The sequence below is a fragment of the Mobula birostris genome, chromosome 23 (genome assembly GCF_030028105.1).
Source record: "Mobula birostris isolate sMobBir1 chromosome 23, sMobBir1.hap1, whole genome shotgun sequence".
Lineage (NCBI taxonomy): Eukaryota > Metazoa > Chordata > Chondrichthyes > Myliobatiformes > Myliobatidae > Mobula > Mobula birostris.
Genome location: NC_092392.1, coordinates 56,884,352 through 56,911,237, shown reverse-complemented (window position 1 = coordinate 56,911,237; position 26,886 = coordinate 56,884,352). Strand labels below are relative to the sequence as shown.

Here is a 26,886-nt window from a genome sequence, read left to right as displayed (position 1 = left end):
TGTGGGCTGTAGTGTCTGTTCTTACTGTAATGTTCCATCACTTATTCGAGCAATCCACACATCTTCATAATGTGGGAGGAGACCGGAAAAACGCGGAGGAAACCCACATAGCTACAGGGTGAACATGCAAACTCCACACAGACAGCTCCAGAAGTCAGGATTTCCATGCAGCGGAGCAGCTGTTCCAACTGCAACACCATGCTGCCTGCGTTCACTGGTTTCTGACTCATTTGAAATAAGCACTCCAGTGACAGGTTGTTTCAGGCTTGGCTCTATTAATGCGTGTTCAAGTGTGCTCGAGTTTGTGAGAGTATTCGGGGCTATGGTTGGGAGTGGATGACAGCAAAAGCCCAAATCCTGGAAGAACAGGCTGTTGCAGATCACACACAGTTTGGAAAGTTAAAGCAGCACTAAACTAAGTAGAGTCACAGAACACTACAGCGCAGAAGTAGCCCAATTTGTCCGTTCCAAACTATTGTTCTACCTAGTCCCATTGACCTGCTCCTGGACCAAAGCCTTTCTTATCCTTCCCATCCATGTACTTATCCAAATTTCTCGTAAATGTTGAAACGTGCTCAGCATCCACCACTTCTGGCAGTTGGTTCCACACTCTGACTGCCGAAGCTCCCCTTATGTTAAACTTTTCACCTTTCACCCTTAACCCATGACCTCTACTTCTAGTCTCACCCAGCCTCAGCGGAAAAAGCCTGCTTGCATTTACCCTGATAATTTGGCACACCTCTGTCAAATCTCCCTTCATTCTCCTCATTCTAATGTTATAAAGGATTAACAAAACAGCACAGAGCAGAAGTGGGGCTCAGTGGAATAATAATTACTACAGCCCAGTTTGGCAGATGATTTACATTGCTCAGTTTAAGAGTTCAGGGTGTGGTTTTACGTTCAGTGTTATGACAGGATTGATTTCATTGGAGAAGGCCCAATGCAGAGCATGACAAAACAAGATCAAGACATATCATGCAGCAGCATCTGGGCCTTGTTAGTAAATGGCAGAGCACAGCGGTGAAATATGACTGTTCTGCAACACAATTAAAGTCAAACATCTACTAGACTATTCTATCATCATGTATTGCTTAAAATGGAACTTAAAAATAGTTTGATCTGGCTTTGCATAAACCTCTTTTTTCCCCTTCTTTTACAGCTGCTCTCCGAGGAGGAAAACAAAGTTGCCCTTGTTAACAAGTTGAACTGTGAACAGCAGAAGAGTCAGCAGCACACAAACGAGCTGAAAACCAGGCTAGAGGTCGGTGGTGTACCCTGCTCAGTGCTGATTAGAATAGTTATTGTTTTTATAGGAACTCCCACATGAAACATTTGGTTGGGGGGTTGGAGATTTGAGATCATTTGCAGAGTGGTTAAGCAGCCAAATAATATTGGAGAAGAAAAGTGAGACGTTAGTTGAAGTCTGCAGGACCCCCTGGCCTGGGGTCTGGGAAGCTGTCACTGAAAATTAATATCTGGGATGTGCACAAAGGATTAAAAAGTCATCAGCTAATAAATGTAATGATTTGCTTGGAAGATGTTTAACTTAGAATGATGAAGAGAACAGGGGAATTTGGGGTCAGAATAAGAGGTACTTGAAGTGGGAGAAAGGTTATGTGGAAAATAAGTGTCACTGTAGACCATTTATGAAGGATTCATCATAATTCAAGGCCTTCTTTTGGACATTGGAATGAGACAAGGAAAGAGATGAGTAATAATTTTCAACAGCAAATGGGAATGGTGTCTAAAATGTGTCAACGATACTCTCCCACAATTAAAGGAAAATTTTTTTTGTTTTATTTTTATTTAGAGATACTACACAGCTACAGGCCCTTGTGAACCAACAAGCCCATGCCATCCAATTACACCTACAAGACCAACTAACCTACTAACCTATACACCTTTGGGCTGTAGGAGGAAACTGCAGCAACTGATTGAAGCCCACACTGTCACGGGGAGAATGTATAAACTCCTCACAGACTGCAGCAGGAATTGAACCGATGTTGGTGCTGTAAAGCATTACGCTAAATTCTATACTACCCTGCCATTATCAAGGGGTCTAGTACAGCAGTCTCCAACCACCGGGCCGCGGACTGGTACCGGGCTGCAAAGCATGTGCTACCAGGCCATGAGAAAACAATATGAGTCAGCTGCACCTTTCCTCATTCCCTGTCACGCACTGTTGAACGTGAACATAGGGTTGCCAACTGTCCCGTATTTGCCGGGACATCCCATATACAGGTTTCCCCCGCCATCCGAAGGTAGAGCGTTCCTATGAAATGGTTCGTAAGCCGGAATGTCGTAAAGCGAAGAAGCAATTACCATTTATCTATATGGGAAAAATTTGTGAGCATTCGCAGACCCAAAAACAACCTACCAAATCATGCCAAATAACACATAAAACCTAAAATAACAGTGACATATAGTAAAAGCAGAAATGATATGATGAATACACAGCCTATATAAAGTAGAAATACTTTTCCACAATCATTGTCTGCACTGTTCTCCGTAGCAAAAATCTCACGCAAGCACCGTCGGCAAAAACACGGCACAAGCACTCTACAGTAACCTTTACACTATGAAGCTGCCAAATCATACCAAATAACACGTAAAAATACACAGTCTATATAAAGTAGAAATAATGTATGTACGGTGTAGTATCACTTACGGGAATCGGGAAGACAGCGAGCACACTGATGATGGTGTGTTAGGCTGAGTCGTCGGAGTTTGGATGGTGCAGTGGTCCCCACCTTCCGGGCAGCAAACCAATACCCATCCGCAAAGCATGCAGGGGTACAGCGGTAGCAGGGACGCGCCCAGCACATCTTTAAGAAAAAAGCCGAAATAAACAAGCTAATTAATTAGGTGCCGCCCAGCACATAAATGTCGGCCCAGATCAGAGGCGACGCAATCGGCAATCACCTCTGCTCTGGGCCAACATTTATGTGCCGGGCGGCAACTAATTGATTAGCTTGTTTATTTTGGCTTTTTTTCTTAAAGATGTGCTGTGTGCCTCCCGGCTACCGCTGCATTCTTCGCGGATTAGTATCTGTCCGCGGCCCGGGCCTCAGGGTGGTGGGACGCTGGGGTGTCATCTGTTTCCATCAGGGCAGGCAGGTCATCTTCTTCTATGTCTGCCTGCCTCGATGTCGAAGGTCGAGGTTTGTCATCTGCTGTGGCTGATGTGGAAGGCTTGCTTGACTGTTTAGCCTCGTGCATTTTTAGATCACACAGTTCTTTGTAAGGACTCAAACCATCTTGCAAATATGCCCTAAACCGACTTACCATTTCAAAATTAAAGTTGTACTTTATCATTGCAGTGAAAATCCCATGCAGTTGCTTCATGTTCAGTTCCTGGACGACTTCACTTTCGGTCCGTTTGCTACTGCATTCAGATACGATTGTTATCCTTTCCTCTTTCAATTGCTTCAGCTCTTCATCTATCAGTTCTTGGTCATGGGATGCCAAAACCTCTTCAACATCATCTTCGTCAACTTCTACAAGCCTTAACTCACTTTGTCCTTACTTCGTTCACCACGATCGAAACGCTTAATTATGTCTAGTTTTACGCTGTGTAACACCCTTACGAGCTCTTTCAGGCTCTTCTGATACTTTAGAACTCATCTTGCAAACGGCTGCTCACAAGCACGTGCTTAAGCAATGCTGACTAGAATGCCATTCCGAATCCGGGGAAGAGCGGCTGCTCGGGGCGCGCACTGATTTTTCTTTCGCGCACTGCCTTTTTTCGTAACAGTGAAAACACCTTCTGTTAGTGAAAACAGGGAACTAATGTAGGTCTTTCGTCACAGTGAGGTTTCGTAAAGCGAACGTTCGAAAAGCGGGGAACACCTGTATTGGGCTAAATTGGTTTGTCCCATACAGGACCGCCCTTGTCCCGTATTTCCCCCGCTAAGGTAGAGCATTCCTATGAAACCTTTCGTGCCGAAATGGTGTGAAGCGAAGCAGCAATTACCATTAATTTATATGGGAAAAATTTTTGAGCATTCCCAGACCTAAAAAATAACCTACCAAATCATACCAAATAACACATAAAACTGAAAATAACACTGACATATTGTAAAAGCAGGAATGATATGATAAAAGCACGGCCTATATAAAGTAGAAATTATGTACATACAGTATAGTAGGGAAGATGAAGGGAAAACCGATTTTTGGGAGAAAAAATCGGCACGTACGCACATGCACACATCACATGCGCACATCACACTTGCGCACACAGGTGCCCGTGCAAGGTTTCATGGTCATGGTAGTCTTTCTGGGGTAAAGTGTGCCGGGATTTGACTGCTACTTTTGTCCCTGATTTGGGAGTGAGAAAGTCGGCAACCTGAACTGTAAAAGATATGTTGAGGTGAGTTTAACCCCACTTGAACCACCCCACCCCCCGCCCTAGTCGGCCGGTCCTCAAGAATATTGTCAATATTGAACTGGTCCGCAGTGCAAAAAAGGTTGGGGACCCCTGGTCTTGTAGAGCAGCTCTGGAAACAGGTGAGGGGTCCTGATGGGCAGCCAAGCCACACAGGTTGACTGAAATGCAAACAGCGGTCCCCGTTCAGGCTGTCTGCTCAGAAGTCAAACCAGTGCCAGCCCACACTGTTGGCGCCTCCCAAACCAAATGTTGAAACCAAGCGAGAGGTTTTGGTTTCACAAACCCTTCAGCCCATGAGTTTGTGCCAATCTTTTACCTTACTTCAGGATAAATCTAACCCTCCATCCCACATAACCCTTTATTTTCACCTCAATCATGTGTCCACTTAAGAGTCTCTTAAATGTTCTTAATGCACTTTCCTCTACCACCACCACTGGCTACGTGTTCCATGCAGCTACCACCTTCAGTGGAAGAATCCTTCCTCTGACATTCTCCCTACACTCTCCTCCAACCAACGTCAAATTATACCCTCTCATATTAGCCATTTCCATCCTGGGAAATAAAAGTTATAGCGGGAAGGTGACTTTGCATTCACTCTGAGAAATGGAAAACCACCAGGCCTTACCTGTAAAACACTACTTGGTGACTATAAAGCAAAGTATCTGAAACATGACTCTGAAATATGAATACAAAGAGAGAAATCTTCACCCCCAAAGGGAAAAGCAGGGTCACATCCATTCTGCATGTTGCATTAGAGGCCACGGGGAAGGGGAGGTAAAATGGAGGAGGGATGTCCTGAAGTTGGCTGGATACATTCCATCATACACAGTGGAGACAATGCAGAACATCATGACCTAGACGTTAACCTTCACTGACAGGGAGGGAGAGGATTTGTTTGTAGTTTGGGGTATAGAGAATCCAGTCATGTACTTCCTATGAAGTCACTCATGCAGCTGATGACAACTTATGCCCTGCACTCTGAGCAATCTTTGTGCTGGCTTTGCTTGCTTGGCACTAAAATAAGAGAGAATTATAAATAGGTTTATTACCACTGATATAAGTGTGAAATGTTTGGTTTTGCAGGGGTAGTACACTACAATGCATAAAAAATTACTATAAGTTACATTAAGTTTACAAAAAAATGTCCAGAAATAACAAAAATAGTAAGTTGGTGTTCATGGTTCATGGACATGCAGAAATCTGAGAGAGGAAGAAGCTGTTCCCAAAATACCGCGTGTGCATCTTCATGCTCTGTATCTCCTCCCTGATGGTAAGAGCAGAATTAGGCCATTTTGCTGTGCCATTTCATCATGGGTGATCCAATTTTCCTCTCAGCCCGATCTCCTGCCTTCTCCCCGTATCCCTTCATGCACTGACTAATCATCAACCTCTGCCTTAAATATACATAAAAGCTTGGCCTCTTCAGCTGTTTGTGGCAAAAAAAATTCCACAGATTCACCACTCTCTGGCTAAAGAAATTCCGTCTCATCACCACTCTAAAAGGACACCCCTCAATCCCTCAGTGAATCCTCTGGTATTAGACTCCCCCACCATAGGAAACATCCTCTCTACATCCACTCTATCAAGGCCTTTCACCATACGATAGGCTTCAATGAGGTCACCCCTCATTCTTCTGAATTCTAGTGAAAACGGGCCCAGAGCCATCAAACGTTCTTCATATCCTGGAATCATTTTTGTGAACTTCTTTTGAACCATCTCCAGTTTCAGCACATCCTTTCTAAGATAAGGGGCCCAAAACTGCTCACAATACTCCAAGTGAGGCCTCACCAGTGCTTTATAAAGTCTCAACATTAAGTCCTTGCTTTTATAGATAAATACGTAGATAGATAACTGCTTTATTGATCCCAAGAGAAATTACAGTGTCTCAGCAGCATTACAAGTGTAGAGATATACAAATATTAGAAGAGAAGTAGAAAGAATAAAAAATAAGTTACCTCAAACAGTCTAACAAGAGGGTGTCATCAGTTCCCCGGCTATAGGGTGACTCATTATAGAGCCTAATGGCCGAGGGTAAGAATGACCTCGTATAGCACTCTTTGGAGCAGCACAGTTGTCTCAGTCTATTACTAAAAGTGCTCCTCTGTTCAGCCAAGGTGGCATGCAGAGAGTGAGAAACATTGTCCAGAATTGCCAGGGTTTTCCATATGGTCCTTTGTTCTACCACAGCCTCCAGTGTGTCCAGTTTGACTCCTATAAACAGAGCCAGCCTTTCTAATCAGTTTATTGAGCCTGTTGGTATCACCCGTGTTCACGCCATTGTCCCAGCACATCACTGGAGCATTGTACTGGAGACAACAGACTGGTAGAACATGTGAAAGAGAGACCTACATACTCCAAAGACCTCAGTCTCCTCAGGAAGCAGACGTAAATCTGGTCCTTCTTGTACACAGCCTCAGTGTTGGTGCTCCACTCAAGTCTGTCATCCAGGTGCACCCCCAGGTACTTGTAGATCCTCACCATATCCATATCCTTACCATCAATAGTAACAAGGAGCAGTACAGGTTTAGACTTCCTAAAGTCCACCGCCATCTCCCTTGTCTTACTGATGTTGAGCTGCAGATGATTCAACCTGCACCATTTGACACAAGTCCTCCACCAGGGCCCTGTATTCATCCTCCCTTTGTAGACCCAACTATTGCTGAGTCATCAGAAAACTTCTGTAGATGACATGACTCAGTGTTGTATCTAAAGTTGAGATATACAGTGCAAACAGGAAGGGAGCCAATACTGTCCCCTGTGGGGCTCCAGTGCCGCCTATAGCCATGTCTGACACACCTCTGAACTCGCACGAATTGTGGTCTGCCAGTTAGGTAGTCCATTATCTAGGATATAATGGAAGTGCCAGCCTGCATTGAACAGAGGTTCTCCCCCAGCAATGGTGTATGGTATTGAAGGCACTTGAGAAATCAAAAAACATGACCCTCACAGTGCTGCCCTGCTTATCCAAATGGGAGTAGTCAACGACTACCATCCTGTCACACTCACATCCATCATCATGAAGTGTTTCGAGAGGCTCGTCATGAGGCACGTCAAGACCCTGCTGACCCCCTGACTGGACCTCCTGAAGTTCACGTACCGTCCCAACCGTTCAACAGACGACGCCATTGCCATCACTCTCCAACTGGCCCTAACCCACCTGGACAAAAAAGACACATATGTTCGAATGCTGTTCATAGACTTCAGTTCAGCATTCAACACAATCATTCCTCAGAAACTGATTGGAAAGCTGAGCCTACTGGGCCTGAACATCTCCCTCTGCAACTGGATCCTAGACTTCCTGACTGGGAGTCCTCAGTCAGTCTGGAATGGAAACAACATCTCCAACACCATCACACTGAGCACGGGAGTCTCCCAGGGCTGTGTGCTTAGTCCACTGCTGTTCACTCTGCTGACCCACGACTGTGCTGCAACACACAGCTCGAACCACATCATCAAGTTCGCCAATGACATGACCATGGTGGGTCTCATCAGCAAGAACGATGAGTCAGCATACAGAGAGGAGGTGCAGCGGCTAATGGACTGGTGCAGAGCCAACAACCTGTCTCTGAATGTGAACAAAACAAAAGAGGTGGTTGTTGACTTCAGAAGAGCACGGAGCGACCACTCTCCGCTGAACATCGATGACTCTTCCGTAAGGATCGTTAGGAGCACGAGATTTCTTGGTGTTCAACTGGCGGAGAATCTCACCTGGTCCCTCAACACCAGCTCCGTAGCAGCGTCTCTACTTTCTGTGAAGGCTGAGGAAAGTCCATCTCCCACCCCCCATCCTCACCACATTCTACAGAGGTTGTATTGAGAGCATCCTGAGCAGCTGCATCACTGCCTGGTTCAGAAATTGCACCATCTCGGATCTTGACCTCTTGAAATTAATGCTAACATCGCATTTGCTTTCCTATGACAGATTCAATCTGAAAATTAACCTTTAGGAAATCCTGTACAAAGACTCTAAAATCCCTTAGTGCCTTAGTTTTTTGTATTTTCTCTCCATTTAGAAAATAATCAATCTTTTAAATTCTTCCACCAAAGTGCATGACCATACTGTTGCCAACACTGTATTCCATATATCACTTCATTGTCCATTCTTCAAATCTGTCTAAGTCATTCTGTAGCCTCTTTATTTCTTTAAGACTACCTACCCCTCTAGCTATCTTCATATTGTCCGCAAACTTTGCAGAAAGTCATCAATTCCATTATCCAAATCACTGACATATAACGTAAACAGAATCAGTCCCAGCACACTGGTCACTGGCTGCCAACCAGAAAAGGCTCCCTTTATTCCTACTCTTTGCCTCCTGCCAATCAGCCACTGCTTTATCCATGCTAGACTCTTTCCTGTAATACCATGGGCTTGTAGCATGGGCATGTGTGGTACCTTGTCAAAGGCCTTCTAAAAATCCAAGTACACAACATCAACTGATTCTCCTCCGTCTGTTCTACTTGTTATTTCTTCCAAGAATTCCGAAACATTTGTCTACCTTGAGGAAACCATGCAGACTACAGCCTACTTCATCACATGCCTCCAAGTACCCTAAGACCTCATCCTTAATAAATGACTCCAACATCTTTCCAGCCACTGAGATCAGATGAACTGGCCTATAATTTCCTTTCTTCTGCCTCTCTCCCTTCTTGAAGAGTGAAGTGACTTCAGCAATTTTCCATTCTTCCAGAACCATTCCAGAATCTAGTGATTCTTGAAAATTATTACTTATGCCTCCACAATCTCTTCAGCCACCTCTTTCAGAAGTCTGGGGTGTACACCATCTGGTCCAGGTGACTTATCAGCCTTCAGACCTTTCAGTTTCCCAAGAATCTTCTATCTAGTTATGGTAACTTCACACACTAAATGCCCCCTGACACCTGGAGCTTCCACCATACTGCTGGTGTTTCTTCCACCATGAAGCCTGATGCAAAATACTCATTCAATTTATCCACCATTTTGTTGGCCCCGTTACTACCTCTCCAGCATCATTGTCCAGCAGTCTGATATCCACCATTGCCTCTCTTTTACACTTTATATATCTGAAGAAACTTTTGGTATCCTTTTTAATATTATTGGCTAGCTTACTTTCATATTCCATCTTTACCTTCTTAATGATTTTTTTAGTTACTTTCTGTTGGATTTTAAAAGCTTCCCAATCCACTAACTTCCCACTAATTTTTTGTTTATTATATGCCTTCTCTTTGGCTTTTTTGCTGACTTTGACTTCTCTTGTTAGCCATGGTTGTATAATCTTTCCTTTAGAATATTTCTTTCTCTTTGGGATGTATATATCCTTTGCCTTCCAAATTACTTCCAGAAATTCCAGCCATTGCTGCTGTGCCGTCATCCCTGCCAGTGTTCTTTTCCAATCAATTCTGGCCAGCTCCTCTCTCATGCCTCTGTAATTCCCTTTACTCCACTGTAAAACTGATACATCTGACTTTAGCTTCTCCTTCTCAAATTTCAGGGTGAATTTAATCGTATTTTGATCAATTGCCCCTGAGAGTTCTTTTACCTTAAGGTCTCTAATCAATTCTGGTTTGTTGCACAACACCCAGCCCAGAATCACTGATTCCTTAGTGGGCTCAACCAGGAGCTGCTCTAAAAAACAATCTCATAGGCATTTTAGAAATTCCCACTCCAGAAATCCAGCAACAACCTAATTTTCCCAATCGACCTGCATATTGAAACCCCTCATGACTATAGTGACATTGCCCTTTTGGCATGCATTTTCTATCTCCCATTATAATTTGTAGACCACATCTTCAGTACCGTTTGGGAGTCTGTATATAACTCCCATCAGGGTCTTTTCATCCTTGCAGTTCCTTAGCTCTATCCACTAAGATTCAACACCTTCTGACCCATGTCACTTCTTTTTAATGAAGCAAAACCATAGATTTTGCATTAGACCATAAGACGTAGGAGCAGAAATTAGGCCATTTGGCCCATCGATTCTGCTCTGCCATTCAATCATGGCAGATCCTTTTTTTTTCCCTCTTCCTCAACCCCAATTCCTGGCCTTCTCCACGTAACTTTTGATGCCATGGCCAATCAAGAACCTATCAATCTCTGCCTTAAATACACCCAACAACCTGTCTCCACAGCTGCATGTGGCAACAAATTCCACAAATTCACCACCCTCTGGCTAAAGAAATTTCTCTGCATCTCTGTTTTGAATAGATGCCCCTCTATCCTGAGGCTGTGCCCTCTTGTCCTAGACTCCCCCACCATGGGAAACATCCTTTCCACATCTACTCTGTCTAGGCCTTTCAACATTTGAAAGATTTCAATGAGATTCCCCCCCTCATCCTTCTAAACTCCAGTGAGTACAGACCCAGAGCCGTCAAATGTTCCTTGCATGATAACTCTTTCATTTCTGGAATCATCCTTGTGAACCTCCTCTGGACCCTCTCCAACGTCAGCACATCTTTTCTAAGATGAGGAGCCCAAAACTGTCCACAATACTCAAGGTGAGGCCTCACCAGTGCCTTATAAAGTCTCAGCATCACATCCCTGCTCTTGTATTCTAGACCTCTTGAAATGAATGCTAACATGGCATTTGCCTTCCTCACCACCAACTCAACCTGCAAGTTAACCTTCAGGGTGTTTTGCACAAGGACACCCAAGTCCCTCTGCATCTCAGATTCCTGGATTTTCTCCCTGTTTAGAAAATAATCCGCACATTTATTCCTACTACCAAAGTGCATGACCATGCATTTTCCAACATTGTATTTCATTTGCCACTTTCTTGCCCATTCTCCTAATCTGTCCAAGCCCTTCTGCATCCTACCTGTTTCCTCAACACTACCTGCCTCTCCACCGATCTTTGTATCATCTGGAAACTTGACAATAAAGCCATCTATTCCATTGTCTAAATCATTTATATACAGCATAAAAAGAAGTGGTCCCAACACCAACCCCTGTGGAACACCACTAGTCACTGGCAGCCAACCAGAAAAGGATCCTTTTATTCCCATTCGCTGCCTCCTTCCAATCAGCCAATGCTCTAACCATGTTAGTATCTCTCCTGTAATACCACGGGCTCCTATCTTGGTAAGCAGCCTCATGTATGGCACCTTGTCAAAGGCCTTCTGAAAGTCCAAATGTACAACATCCACTGCATCCCCTTAATCTATCCTATTTGTAATCTCCTCAAAGGATTCCAACAGGTTCGTCAGGCAAGATTTTCTCTGAAGGAAACCATGCTGATTTGCCCTATCTTGTCCTGTGTCACCAAGTACTCCATCACCTCATCCTTAACAATTGACTCTAACATCTCCCCAACCACTGAGGTCGGGCTAACTGGTCTATAATTTCCTTTCTGCTGCTTTCCTCCTTTCTTAAAGAGTGGAGTGACATTTGCAATTTTCCAGTCCTCTAGCACCATGCCAGAGTGCAATGATTTTTAAAAGATCATTGCTAATACTGCCACAATCTCTAATGCTACCTCTTTCAGAACCCTAGAGTACAGTTCATTTGGTCCGGATGACTTATCTACCTTTGGGTCTTTCAGCTTTTTTGAGCACCTTCTCCTTTGTAATAGTAACTGCACCCACTTCTCTTCCTTCACACACTGCAACATCTGGCACACTGCTTGTGTCTCCCACAGTAAAAACTTGTGCAAAATACTTATTTAGTTCATAGTAAAAGCCTTCCTGCTTGTCCTTTCGATACAGTGTGTATCCTTGGACATTAAGTACTCAGCTATAATCTTCTTTCAGCCATGAGTCAGTGATGCCAACAACATCATACCTGCCAATCTGCAACTGTGCTGCAAGTTCATCTACCTTATTCTGCATACTACGTACATTCAAATACAACACCTTCAGTCGTGTTTTCACCCTTTTCAATTTTGAAATTTTGTCCACCTTTTACTTTGCAACTCATCCTGTTGACTGTAATTTCACCCTATCAACAGCCTCTCTTCACTACACATTTCCCCCTTTGCAAACCAGCCACCTCATCTTCAGCACTATTATTCACCTTTCCCACGATTTTTCTTGCATTGAAATATAAGCAGTTCAGGACACTAGTCGCACTATGCTCAACTTTATGCTTCCTAACTTTGTCTAAAGTCTTACCTACAACTGCCTCCACAACCATTCTGCTAACTGTTCTGGCACTCTGGTTCCCATCCCCCTGCAACTCTAGTTTAAACCCCACCTTGCAGCATTAACAAATCTTCCCATGAGGATATTAGTCCTCCTCCAGATCAGGTGCAAACCATCCCTTCTGTACCAGCCCAAACTTCCCTGGAAGCGAGCCCAATGATCCAAAAACCTTATGTCCTTCCTCCTACACCAACTCCTTAGCTACACTTTAAACTGTATAATCTTCCTGATTCTGGCCTCACTAGCACGTGGCACAGTCCTGAGATCACAACGCTGGAGGTCTTGCCCTTTAACGTAGCACCTAACTCCCTGAACTCCCTATGCAGAACTTCATCACACGTCCTTCCTATGTCATTGGCACCAAGACTTCCACCTGTTTACCCTCCCACTTAAGAATGCTGAGGACTCAGTCCAAGATATCACGGACCCTAGCATCTGGGAGGCAACATATCATCCGGGAATGTCACTCTCACCCACAGAACCTCCTGTTCATTTCTCTGTCTAACAAATCCCCTATCACCGCAGTGTGCCTCCTCTTCCCCTTTCCCTTCTGAATCATAGAAACATAGAAAACCTACAGCACAAAGCTGTGTCAAACATGTCCTTACCTTAGAAATTACCTAGGGTTACCCATAGCCCTCTATTTTTCTGAGCTCCATGTACCTGTCCATGAGTCTCTTAAAAGACCCTATTGTTTCCGCCTCCACCATCGTCACCTGCAGCCTATTCCACGCACTCACCACTGTCTGTGTGAAAAACTTACCCCTGACATCTCCTCTGTACCTACTTCCAAGCACCTTAAAACTGTGCCCTCTCGAGCTAGCCATTTCAGCCCTGGGAAAAAGCCTCTGACTATCCACACGATCAACCCTGTCATTATTTGGAGAAGGAAGTCTGAGAATTGGAGCAGGAGTGCAGCGGGAGCCATTTTGATTTTTTCTTTTTCTCATCGGAGTTCAGAGAGGCAGAACTGCACAGGCGTGTGATGTTGGGCAGTGAAGCGCGGAAGATTTAAAAGGAGCGCACCTTATACAGTGAGCAGCATCGTTTTGCGGGCAGCGGAGTGAGCCGGGAGCAGAGTGAAGGCTTAAGGGCTTTGGCTCAACAGGCTTAGGCGGAAATGGGCGAGGCAAAGTAGGTTTAGTTTTCAATTTCTCCTGTTATTTGGGGAAAGGGAGAAGTATGAGTGTGAGGGCAGCTTGTTGTTCTTGGTGTCGGGTGTGGGAGGCCGTGGAGTCTCCAAGCCTCCCGGATGTCCACATCTGTGCCAGGTGTACGGAGCTGCAGCTCCTAAAGGACCGTGTTAGGGAACTGGAGCTGCAGCTCGATGACCTTCGACTGGTCAGGGAGAGTGAGGAGTTGATGGAGAGAAGTTACAGGCAGGTGGTCACACCGGGGCCACGGGAGGAAGACAAGTGGGTCACGGTTAGGAGGGGGAAGGAGAAGAGTCAGGTAATAGAGAGTACCCCGGTGGCTGTGCCCCTTGCCAGTAAGTACTCCTGTTTGAGTACTATTGGGGGGGACAGCTTACCTGGGGAAGCGACAGTGGCCGTGCCTCCGGCACAGAGTCTGGCCCTGTAGCTCAGAAGGGTAGGGAAAGGAGGAGGAGTGCAGTGGTAATAGGGGACTCGATAGTAAGGGGGTCAGATAGGCAATTCTGTGGACGCAGTCCAGAGACCCGGGTGGTAGTTTGCCTCCCTGGTGCCAGGGTCTGGGATATTTCTGATCGCGTCCAAGATATCCTGAAGTGGGAGGGTGAGGAGCCAGAGGTCATGGTACATATAGGTACCAATGACATAGGTAGGAACAAGGAAGAGGTCCTGAAAGGAGAATATAGGGAGTTAGGAAGGGAGTTGAGAAGAAGGACTGCAAAGGTAGTAATCTCGGGATTTCTGCCTGGGCGACGCGACAGTGAGAGTAGGAATGGAATGAAGTGGAAGATAAATGCGTGGCTGAGGGATTGGAGCAGAGGGTAAGGATTCAAGTTTCTGGATCGTTGAGACCTCTTTAGGGGCAGGTGTGACCTGTCCAAAAAGGACGGGTTGCACTTGAATCCTAAGGAGACCAATATCCTGGCAGGGAGATTTCTGAAGACTACTGGGGAGAATTTAAACTGGAATGGTTGGGGGGTGGGAATCAAATTGAAGAGACTAAGAGAGAGAAGGTTAGTTCATAAATAGAGAAAGCTAGTAGACAGTGTGTGAGGGAAGATAGACAGGTGACAGAGAAGGGGAGCGCTCAGACCAAAGATGTAGGGGAGAAGGAAAGAAAAGATAATAAAGTTGTTTGTACCATTAGGGATAAACAGAAAGTAAGAGGTGGAGAGTTTCTTAAATGCATCTATTTTAATGCTAGGAGCATTGTAAGAAAGGTGGATGAGCTTAGAGCATGGATTGATACCTGGAAATATGATGTTGTAGCTATTAGTGAAACATGGTTGCAGGAGGGGTGTGATTGGCAACTAAATATTCCAGGATTTCATTGCTTCAGGTGTGATAGAATTGGAGAGGCAAGAAGGGGAGGTGTTGCATTGCTTGTCAGAGAAAATATTACAGCGGTGCTTTGGCAGGATAGATTAGAGGGCTCAACTAGGGAGGCTATTTGGGTGGAATCGAGGAATGGGAAAGGTGTAGCAACACTTATAGGAGTGTATTATAGACCACCTAATGGGGAACGAGAATTGGAGGAGCAAATTTGTAAGGAGATAGCAGATATTTGTAGTAAGCACAAGGTTGTGATTGTGGGAGATTTTAATTTTCCACGCATAGACTGGGAAGCCCATTCTATAAAAGGGCTGGATGGTTTAGAGTTTATAAAATGTGTGCAGGATAGTGTTTTGCAGCAATATATAGAGGAACCAACTAGAGGAGGGGCAGTGTTGGATCTCCTGTTAGGGAATGAGATAGGTCAGGTGACAGAGGTTTGTGTTGGGGAGCACTTCAGGTCCAGTGATCACAATGCCATTAGTTTCAATATAATTATGGAGAAGGATAGGACTGGACCCAGGTTTGAGATTTTTGATTGGAGAAAGGCTAACTTTAAGGAGATGCGAAAGGATTTAGGAGTGGATTGGGACAATTTGTTTTATGGGAAGGATGTAATAGAGAAATGGAAGTCATTTAAAGGTGAAAATTTGAGGGTACAGAGTCTTTATGTTCCTGTTAGGTTGAAAGAAAAGGTTAAAAGTTTGAGACAGCCATGGTTTTCAAAGGATATTGGAAACTTGTTTCAGAAAAAGAGAGAGATCTACAATAAATATCAGCAGCATGGAGTAAATGAGGTGCTCGAGGAATATAAAGAACATAAAAAGAATCTTAAGAAAGAGATTAGAAAAACTGAAAGAAGATATGAGGTTGCTTTGGCAAGTAAGGTGAAAATAAATCCAAAGGGTTTCTACAGTCATATTAATAGCAAAAGGATATTGAGAGATAAAATTGGTCCCTTAGAGAATCAGAGTGGACAGCTATGTGTGGAGCCAAAAGAGATGGGGGAGATTTTGAACAACTTCTTTTCTTCGATATTCACTAAGGAGAAGGATATTGAATTGTGTAGGGTAAGGGAAACAAGTAGGGTAGTTATGGAAACTATGATGATTAAAGAAGAGGAAGTACTGGCACTTTTAAAGAATATAAAAGTGGATAAGTCTCCGGGTCCTGACAAGATATTCCCTAGGACCTTGGGGAAAGTTAATGTAGAAATAGCAAGGGCTCTGACAGAAATATTTCAAATGTTATTAGAAACGGGGATGGTGCCAGAGGATTGGCGTATTGCTCATGTGGTTCCATTGTTTAAAAAGGGTTCTAAGAGTAAACCTAGCAATTATCGGCCTGTAAGTTTGACATCAGTGGTGGGTAAATTAATAGAAAATATTCTTAGAGATGGTATATATAATTATCTGGATAGACAGGATCTGATTCGGAACAGTCAACATGGATTTGTGCGTGGAAGGTCATGTTTGACAAATCTTATTGAATTTTTTGAAGAGGTTACTAGGAAAATTGACGAGGGTAAAGCGGTGGATATTGTCTGTATGGACTTCAGTAAGGCCTTTGACAAGGTTCCACACGGAAGGTTAGTTAGGAAGGTTCAATCGTTAGGTATTAGTATTGAAGTAGTAAAATGGATTCAACAGTGGCTGGATGGGAGACGCCAGAGAGTGGTGGATAACCGTTTGTCAGATTGGAGGCCGGTGACTAGTGGTGTGCTTCAGGGATCTGTACTGGGTCCAGTGTCATTTGTCATATACATTAATGATCTGGATGATGGGGTGGTAAATTTGATTAGGAAGTATGCAGATGATACTAAGATAGGTGGCGTTGTGGATAATGAAGTGGGTTTTCAAAGCTTGCAGAGAGATTTAGGCCAGTTAGAAGAGTGGGCTGAAAGATGGCAGATGGAGTTTAATGCTGATAAGTGTGATGTGCTACACTTTGGTAGGACTAATCAAAATAGGATATATATGGTAAATGGTAGGGCATTGAGGAATGCAGTAGAACAGACTGATCTAGCAATAATGGTGCATAGTTTCCTGAAGGTGGAATCTCATGTGGATAGGGTGGTGAAGAAAGCTTTTGGTATGCTGGCCTTTATAAATCAGAGCATTGAGTATAGGAGTTGGGATGTAATGTTAAAATTGTACAAGGCAGTGGTGAGGCTAAATTTGGAGTATTGTGTACAGTTCTGGTCACCGAATCATAGGAAAGATGTCAACAAAATTGAGAGAGTACAGAGAAGATTTACTAGAATGTTACCTGGGTTTCAGCACCTAAGTTACAGAGAAAGGTTGAACACGTTAGGTCTTTATTCTTTGGAGCGTAGAAGGCTGAGGGGGAACTTGATAGAGGTATTTGAAATTATGAGGGGGATAGATAGAGTTGACGTGGATAGGCTTTTTACCATTGAGAGCAGGGGAGATTCAAACAAGAGGACATGAGTTGAGATTTAAGGGGCAAAAGTTTAGGGGTAACACGAGTGGGAACTTCTTTACTCAGAGAGTGGTAGATGTGTGGAACGAGCTTCCAGTAGAAGTGGTTGAGGCAGGTTCAATTTTGTCATTTAAAAAAAAATTGGATAGGTATATGGACAGGAAAGGAATGAAGGGTTATGGGCTGAGTGCAGGTAGATGGGACTAGGTGAGAGTAAGCATTCTGCACGGACTAGAAGGGCCAAGATGGCCTGTTTCTGTGCTGTAATTGTTATATGGTTATATGTTATATTATCTTGTTCACCTCTATCAGGTCACCTCTCATCCTCCGTATCACCAAGGAAAAAAGGCTGAGTTCACTCAACCTATTCTCATAAGGCATTCTCCCCAATCCAGGCAACATCCTTGTTAATCTCCTCTACACCTTTTCTATGGTTTCCTCGTCCTTCCTGTAGTGAGGCGACCAGAACTGAGCACAGTACTCCAAGTGAGGTCTGACCAGGGTCCTATATAGCTGCAACATTACCACTCGGCTCCTAAACTCAATCCCACGGTTGATGGCCAATGCACCATATGCCTTCTCAACCACAGAGTCAACCTGCGCAGCAGCTTTGAGTGTCCTATGGACTCGGACCCCAAGTTCCCTCTGATTCTCCACACTGCGAAGAGTCTTACCATTAATGCTATATTCTGCCATCATACATGACCTACCAAAATGAACCACCTCACACTTACCTGGGTTGAAACCCATCTGCCACTTCTCAACCCAGTTTTGCATCCTATCAATGTCCCGCTGTAACTGCTGACAGCCCTCCACACTATCCACAACACCTCCAACCTTTGTGTCATCTGCAAATTTACTAACTCATCCCTCCACTTCTTCATTCAGGTCATTTATAAAAATCACGAAGAGTCGGGGTCCCAGAACAGATCCCTGAGGCACACCACTGGTGACCGACCTCCATGCAGAATATGACCTGTCTACAACCACTCTGCCTTCTGTGGGCAAGCCAGTTCTAGATCCACAAAGCAATGTCCCCTCGAATCCCATGCCTCCTTACTTTCTCAATAAGCCTGCAGTGCGGTACCTTGTCAAATGCCATGCTGAAATCCATATACACTGCATCTACTGCTCTACCTTCATCAATGTGTTTAATCACATCCTCAAAAAATTCAATCAGGCTCGTAAGGCACGACCTGCCTTTCACAAAGCCTTGCTGACTGTTCCTAATCATATTATGCCTCTCTAAATGTTCATAAATCCTGCTTCTCAGGATCTTCTCCATCAACTTACCAACCACTGAAGTAAGACTCACTGGTCTATAATTTCCTGGGCTATCTCTACTCCCTTTCTTGAATAAGGGAACAACCATCCACAACCCTCCATCCTCCGGAACCTCTCCCATCCCCATTGACGATGCAATGATCATCGCCAGAGGCTCTGCAATCTCCTCTCTCGCTTCCCACAGTAGCCTGGGGTATATCTCGTTCGGTCCCGATGAGGCCACACTCAGATTGGAGGAGCAACACTTTATATTCCATTGGGGTAGCCTCCAACCTGATGACATGAAAATTGAGTTCCCTAACTTCTGGTAATGCCCCACCTCCTCACCATTCCCCATTCCCATTTCTCGCTCATCACCTCCCTCTGATACTCCTCCTTCCCTTTCTTCCAAGGCCTTCTGTCCTCTCCTATCAGATTCCCCCTTTTCCAGCCCTTTATCTCTTTCACCAATTAATTTACCAGCTCTTTACTTCACCCCTCCCCCCTCCCAGTTTCATCTATCACCTTGTACTTCTTCCTCCACTCCCTCACCTTCTTACTCTGACTTCTCATCTTTTTTCTCCAGTTCTGATGAGGGCCCCCCTCCCAAAGTGTCTACGGTTTACTCTTTTCCATCGTTGCTGCCTTTGCAGCACTCAGCATTTTGTGTGATTTGCTTGGATTTCTACATCTGCAGATTTTCTTCTGTTTGTGATTAGACGTTGGTGTGTATTCTTTGTGACTGCATCGACATGCCAGGCCCAGGACAGATGCTCTGTGAAGTTCACGCCCAGCAATTTGATTCTGATCACCATGTCCACTACTGACCCCTCGATGAGGAACTGGTGTTTATGCCCTCAAATTCCCCCTACTGAAGTTCTCAACCAATTGCTGATGTTAAATCCAGTGTTGTTATTATGACACCACTCAATAACATGATCTATCTCACTCCTGCATGCCTCTCATCGCCGTCTGAGAGTCTGCCAACAACAGTTGTGTGATGGGTGAATTCATAGGTGGGATTTGAGCTTCCCTAGCCACACGGTCATGGGTGTAGAGAGAATAATGCAGCGGGCTATGCACACATCCTTGAGGTGCGCCTGTGCTGATTGTCAGCAAGGGGATGTTATTTCCAAGCCGCACTGACTGTGGTCTGCCAATGACGAAGTCAAGGTTCCAGTTGCAGAGCGAGGCACAGAGGCCCATCTCTTGAACAGATAGCCAAGATACAAATGTATATGGCAAACCAATTGTTCCAACTATCTCCAGTTCCTGGATGAAATGAGCTAGGAGCAGAGATTGTCCCAACACTTCTTCCTGGCCAGTGGCAATGCAGTCTCTTCCCTTGCTGAGCTGGTGAAGGTAGAACAGTTAGATGCAGAGAGATCTCGCTCTGTAGAGCAGGGCTTCCCACCCTTTAGTGCTACCTCACGGACTGAAGTGCTCGCGTTACATGGTGAGACTCGATGAGCTGCTTTCCCCAGAGTGAAGGAGGCTGAGGAGTGGCCGTATCGAGGTTTATAAAACCATGAGGGTCATAGATAAGGGGGAATGGTCCAGTTTTTGTTCCTCTCCTCCATCAACCCATGAACACTACCTCTTTCCAACTATTTATTTAATTGATTTATTATAATTTATAGTATTGTTTATGCACTGCTGCCACAGAACAACAAATGTCAGTGATAGTAAACCTGATTCTGATTCTGAAGAAAGCAAAACTTGTAGAAAGTTGGAATCCAGTGTGCACTGTTTGAAGGAACTCTAAAAGCAATAACTTTCAAAGAAAATAATTACCAGCTTTAGAGGAAAGAGCATGGATGGAGTCTAATTGCGTCGTATTTTGAAGCAGCAAGGACAAGTGCGATGGTTCCTGTGAACTTCTGTTGCTCAGTATCAGTTTATGCTTCTGGGATTAACTCATGTTTATCAGTTTTTATAGGGGCTAATGCTAACAGACAGAACATGTCCAGATTTTCAACACCCTTGATACCAACATAAAAGCAAGAGATAGGGAGATTTTTCTGTGGAGTTCCTGTCAAATTATTTTACCTTATCTGCTGTAACATACATTTTACGTCATCTTGAGTTTAAAGAACTGACATTTAAACTTGGCTTTAGAATAAAGAGCACTCCTCTTAACAGAACAGCAAATGTATAAAGGGGAAAACCTTTTTTGCAATGGGGTGGGGCAACTGTACTATGTCCGTAAAATAAAATTAACGGAATGAGTACTTGGGGAGTACCTTGTTGCATGTTAGTCTACCTGTGTTAGTGTGTGGAATACTATTTATCTACCTTATTGTATTAATATATTTATTAATACTGTATTTGTATATGCAAATTTCCTTAAATATATTTTATTGTATCACTGCTACCCTGGATTTTTTGGTGGAAAGCTGCTTATTTTATGGATTTTAAACCAATTTGCATTCATGAACATTGCGGGGGTGGGGGGGAGAAGTAGCGTTGAGTAGAGGAGAAAGGTAAAGGAATTCTTCTGGCATCATAGAGTTGTGGTGGTGGTTGGCATCTTTCTGTCTCAAAGGACAATGGGTGATGATGATCATCACAAGCCTGGGTGGAAGGTACGGAGATCCTGAGATGCCCAGTCGTCAAGATCCCCCTTTCAGCCTCACTGGTGTAGACCTAAAGAAAGCTTATGAAGCAATACTTTTAGCACCAGCTTGGCTGCAGGAGCTGCCGGAAGGATGTTCAATGTCGTCCAACCGCCTCAGGGGCTCCACTCCGGATTTGCTGTCTAGGTTTACACTCGTAGCCTTCGTCTCTCCCAAGGCTGGCCAAGAGGTAGTGGGGCTACTTACCCATAGCTGGGGACCTGGTTCATGAGCACCAGGGCATGTGCACACACTGGTGGGCCTGTGCTATGTGTTTGGGGGGTCAGACCTCCTCCCCATCCTGAATTGTACATCATAGAGAGAAAAAGGCCCTTCAGACCATTTGTGTCTATGCTGACCAAGATGTAATTCAAGCTAATCCCATTTCCCAGCACTTGGCCCAGATCCTGCTAAACTCTCGTTATCCATATAGCTATACACATACTTCTTAAATGTATCTAATCCAGCTGCCTCAACCACTTCCTCTGGCAGCTCGTTCCATATATCTAGTACCACCCTTCACTTATTAAACCTTTCACCTCGGACCTAAAAAACGGAAAAATGGGGACACCACTTTCTCCCTTATTAGGGTGAGAGAGAGAGCCTGTGGTATGTCGAATACCGGGTGAACAAGTAGTCTTTGGGGTACTACAAGTCTGTGTCTCTGCTGTTGCTTTGCTGCATGCTTGAGTGCTCAGTGTTGGGTGCCAATGCTTTTTTTTGCTGGTGGGGGTGTGGTGGGATTGTTGCTCACTGCCGCTTACACGTGGGAGGGAGAGGAGCTGGGGGGGGTCTTTGGGGTTCTAACATTTAACTGTCATTTGTTCTTCGGGGGCACTCCTCTTTTCGTGGATGGTTGTGAAGAAAAAGCATTTCAGGATGTATATTGTATACATTTCTCTGACATTAAATGTACCTTTGAAAATTTGAAAAAAACTATCAGATTTGTATTACAAGATCTCGCACAAGCAAAGCCACGAGGTACCCTTGATCAACCCCTGCCTTTCCAAGTGTAATACTTTTCCCTCAGAATGCTTTCCAGCAACCTGCGTACACTGTTCTTATATTTCATATTTTTTCAGTAAATAACTAAAGATGGGTCGGGGGTGGGTGTGTAAATGGGGGAAACAGAACAATTATCCGAAATTATTAGTTCAAGTTTACTGGTCACTCACTCATACACACGTATACAACTAAACTAATCCTCTGGGGCCAATGCGCAAAACATAGTACATACAGTCTCACACACAGTACATACAGTCTCAAACACAGCTCACAGCACATAGCCGGAGAAGAAAGAAAGTAGAGCTGACTTGCTCTACTGAGGCGATGGGAAGTGTAGACAGAGTCCATGGAGGGGAGCATTGAGCTTTGCTGAAGACTTTAGACTTGATAGAGGTGTTTAAAATTATGAGGGGGATAGATAGAGTTGACGTGGTTAGACTTTTTCCATTGAGAGTGGGGAAGATTCAAACAAGAGGGCATTGGGTGAGAATTAGAGGACAAAAGTTTAGGAGTAGCATGAGGGGGAGCTTCTTTACTCAGAGAGTGGTAGCTGTGTGGAATGAGCTTCCAGCAGAAGTGGTTGAGGCAGGTTCGATGTTGTCGTTTAAAGTTAAATTGGATAGATATATGGATAGGAAAGAAATGGAGGGTTATGAGCTGAGTGCAGGTTGGTGGGAATAGGATAAGGTAAGAGTTCGGCACGGTCTAGAAGGGCCAAGATGGCCTGTTTCCGCGCTGTAGTTGTTATATGGTTATATGGTTAATGTAGGACTCCAAAGAGGTCAGAGTGAAATAGAGCGACAGGCAACTGGATGTTCCGGCCTTTATTGACCACCTTATCTATTTGACTAGTTGCGACCTCAAATTAAACTTCAACAGATTTGCAAAGTACGATTTTTCATTCAGAAATCTATGTTGCCTCTGCCTAATCCTACCATGATTTTCTGATTGCTCACTCCATCACTTCCTTAACAAGTGAATTGAACCTTTTCTGATGTCAAGGTCTCTCACCCTGTAGTTCCCTATTTTCTCTCCCCTGCCCTTCTTTCATAGAGGGATTACATTTGCTACCTTGCAATAAGCTGAAAATAGTGCAAAGAAGATTTATGAGGACATTGCTGGGACTCGAGGGTCTGTTATATGGTGAGGTCGTATGGGTTGCTATTTTTGCTATTGCTGTGTAGGAGAGTGAGGGATGATCATATAGAAATTTATAAAAGCATGAGGGCAGAGATAAGGCCAATACATAGTCTTTTCCCTAGGACTGGTGAATCAAGAATTAGAAGGCGTAAGTTTAAGGTGAGAGGGGTGAGATTTAATAAGAGCATGAAGGGCGATGTTTTCACCCAGGTCGTGGTCAGTATATGGAATGAACTGTCAGAGGAAATGATAGGGGCAGGTACATTAACAACATTTAAATGGCACTTGGATTGGTACATGGATGGAAAAGGTTTAGAGGGATATGGTCCAAGTGTGGGCAAATGGGATGAGCATAAATGGGAATCTTGGTGGGCATGGGCCTTCTTTCCTGCCATAAGACTCTGCGTGGGAACTGTCCCAGAGACTCTGGACTTTTGTAATTGGTACACCTACTACCACCATTGCCACTTCTTTCAAACCCTCTTGCATCAGGTCAGGAGGTTCTGAGGAGTTTAGTCACATTCATTTTTCCAATAGTAACTTTGTTAGTGATGCTAATTTCATTCAGCTCCCTATTTACTCAAGACTTTAGTTCTCCATTATTTCTGAGACAATTCAAGGGTTGTGTCAACTACTGTAGAGTAGACTGGTATTGGGGTGCAGGATTTTGGCTGCATGGACAGACCTGAAGAGAACTGGGATTATTATCCTTCAAGCAGGAAATATTTAGAGGAAATTTAATCTTTCAAATAATGAGAGTAAAAATTCGGGAGCTTCTTCTAACAGCAGAAGGATTTGTAACCAGAGGATATGACTCCTAAAAGGAGTGAAGGAACAGTGAGTTATTATAACCTGGAATGCAGGAGGATTCAGTCTGCATTTCAAAAGACAGCCTGATAAATATTTAGAAGGAGAATCTTTTACAGCTTAGGGAAGGGGTACAAAATTAGACTAACTGTTCTTTTTTCAAGAGTCAGCTGATACGATGAGCAGCCTGATTTCCTCATACACCGCACGTTACATCTGGGGGGCACTTTACTGCACTGGCACCTAACTGACTTGCTGGTAGCTGTAGCTTGCCCTATTAGACCGCAAGCCTTTCTGAACCTTTTCTCCTGCTCTTTGCTGAAGGACAGAGCTGGACAGAACAACTCATTCTTAGAGATAGGAACGATGCTGCTCTGATGATAACTTTGGACCAAACACGCAGAAAATATGGAAGAATTACAATGCTGTGCAGTGGGGAGTGGGGGAGAGAAGGGCAGGGGGCAAGACTCGATCTGATTTCATGATCTTGCACACCTGATATAAATGAAAGGACTAGGGAAGATAGCTGGAGAATTGTTTTTGAAGTGTTATATAGTATTTATATTAAACACCAATGCCCAGGAATGGAAAAGTATACAGAACATGGACACAGTGCAGTCCATCACAGGCAAAGCCCTCCGCACCATTTACAAGCAGCGCTGCCAGAAGAAAGGAGCGTTCATCGTCAGGGACCCCCACCATCCAGGCTATGCTCTCCTCTCACTACTACCATCAGGCAGGAGCTACAGAAGCCCGAGGCCAACACTTTGATGTGCATCAGTTAATGAAATTCTTTAGTGCAGTTCAGCACTAACTCGCTATTCTTGTTTTGCACTATTTATTATTTTATTGTAACGTATGGTAATTTTTAAAATGTCTTGCTCTGTATGATTGCCACAAAACAACATATTTCACAACATATATCTGCGATAATAAATCTGATTCTGATTCTAATCTGTCAGTGCTGACGTGACATAATTAGATACTCATTAAAAATGCTTGCATTTCTGTGTTACCTCTGCAGATAAAGTTTGCAATGGTCATTTTCATTGTGAATTCAGTAAGACCACAAAATCTGGTTTATAGGGAAAGTAATCTGCTCATCCTGTAGATCGGTAAGATGATGGCATCCTACAATATAGAATGGGACTACTGAGTGGACAAGGGGGAGGCAAGCACTTGAACAAACTATCCACTTACTCCCATTCTTCTGTCACGACATTAACTTTTGCAAAGTTCTACTTTGAAAGTTTATCTAGTGCAGTCAGAAGACTAAAATAGAGTTACAACTTGGACGCAGACTTTTTTCTGTGAATGTTGGTACACGGTGTCTTAGTGAACAAAATAACAGAAACCCACTGGGTGTTTGTGGAATAGGCAGAGGCAGCTCAGCACCACCTTCTCAGAGTGATTGGGGTTGGGCTGTAAATGCTGGGCTTGCCCATGATGCCTTTAAATAAACTTAAAAGGAAACTGTCACAGAGGTGGAATGGGGATAGAAGAGACTTGGGAGTCCGAGTGTAGGATTCACCAAAAGGTTAACTTGCAGTTTGGATTCGGTGATTAAGAAGGCAATGTTAGCATTTATTGTGTGAGAACTGGAGTATAAGACCAAAGATGTAATACTGAGGTTTTGTAAGGCATTGGTCAGATGGCACTTGGTGTATCATGAGCAGATTTAGGACCTTTATCTGCAGAAGGAAGTACTGGCAGTGGAGTAGGCCCAGCAGAGGATCATGAGAATGATCCTGGGAATAAAAAGTGTTCGCGTTGAGGAGCGTTTGATGGCTCTGGGCCTGTAGGTTAGAGGAATGGAGGGGCATCTTATTGAAACCTATTGAATATTGAAAGGCCTAGACAGAATGTATGAGGAGAGGATGTTTCCAGTAGCTGGAGCACCTAGGACCAGAGGGCACAGGCTTTAATATAAGGACGTCTGTTTAGAACAGAGATGAAAGGGGATTCCTTTGGGTGGTGAATCTGTGGAATTCATTGCCACAGACAACTGTGGAAGCCAAGTTATTGGATATATTTAAAGCGGAGGTTAATAGAGTTCTTGATTAGTAAGAGCATTAAAGGTCACAGGGAGAAGGCAGGCGAATGGGGTTGAGAGGGAGAATAAATCAGTCATGATCAAATGGTGGAGCAGACTCGATAGGCTGAGCGGCTTAATTCTGCTCCTATGTGTTATGGTCTTATAGAACACAGCACCAATCACAGTCCAGCAGCAATCAGATCTCAGTGGTCCTACTGAGTAGTAGTAGGATGGGCTCTTACCAGGAGGTCCATTTAAAGAGATCACCTAATTCTTGGAGGTTAGTTGTTGGATGATATTTTGTATAACAATCCCTACAACTCTGCAAAAGGCCGGTCCGGCTTCGCACAGCTTTTCTGAAGTTTCTAAAGTCTAGAGGGAATTATGTGGCAGATTCTGAAGGATATTTTGCTTCCTTCAGTCTTCAGCACCAAACAGCATCCCTCCCCGCCAAACATGAATAGGCATTCACTTTGGAGTGCAGCAGGACTGGGAGAGAGAGCAAAGGAGGAGGAAGGGACAGAGTCTCTGGAAGGAAGGACGATGGGCACAGAGTGGAGAAGGAAGATCCTCTCGAAGCTCATTGAGGAACAATAC

General features: G+C 44.1%; 1 protein-coding gene across 1 annotated transcript in view; it reads left to right on the top strand.

Annotated features, from left to right (window-relative positions):
- The window catches only part of LOC140186956 (uncharacterized), a 194,278-nt gene that overhangs the window by 102,554 nt on the left and 64,838 nt on the right, over nucleotides 1–26,886 (top strand). The window contains exon 8 of the mRNA XM_072241814.1: nucleotides 1,160–1,261. Coding sequence (XP_072097915.1) covers nucleotides 1,160–1,261 — 102 coding nt within the window. The remainder of the gene's footprint in view (nucleotides 1–1,159; nucleotides 1,262–26,886) is intronic.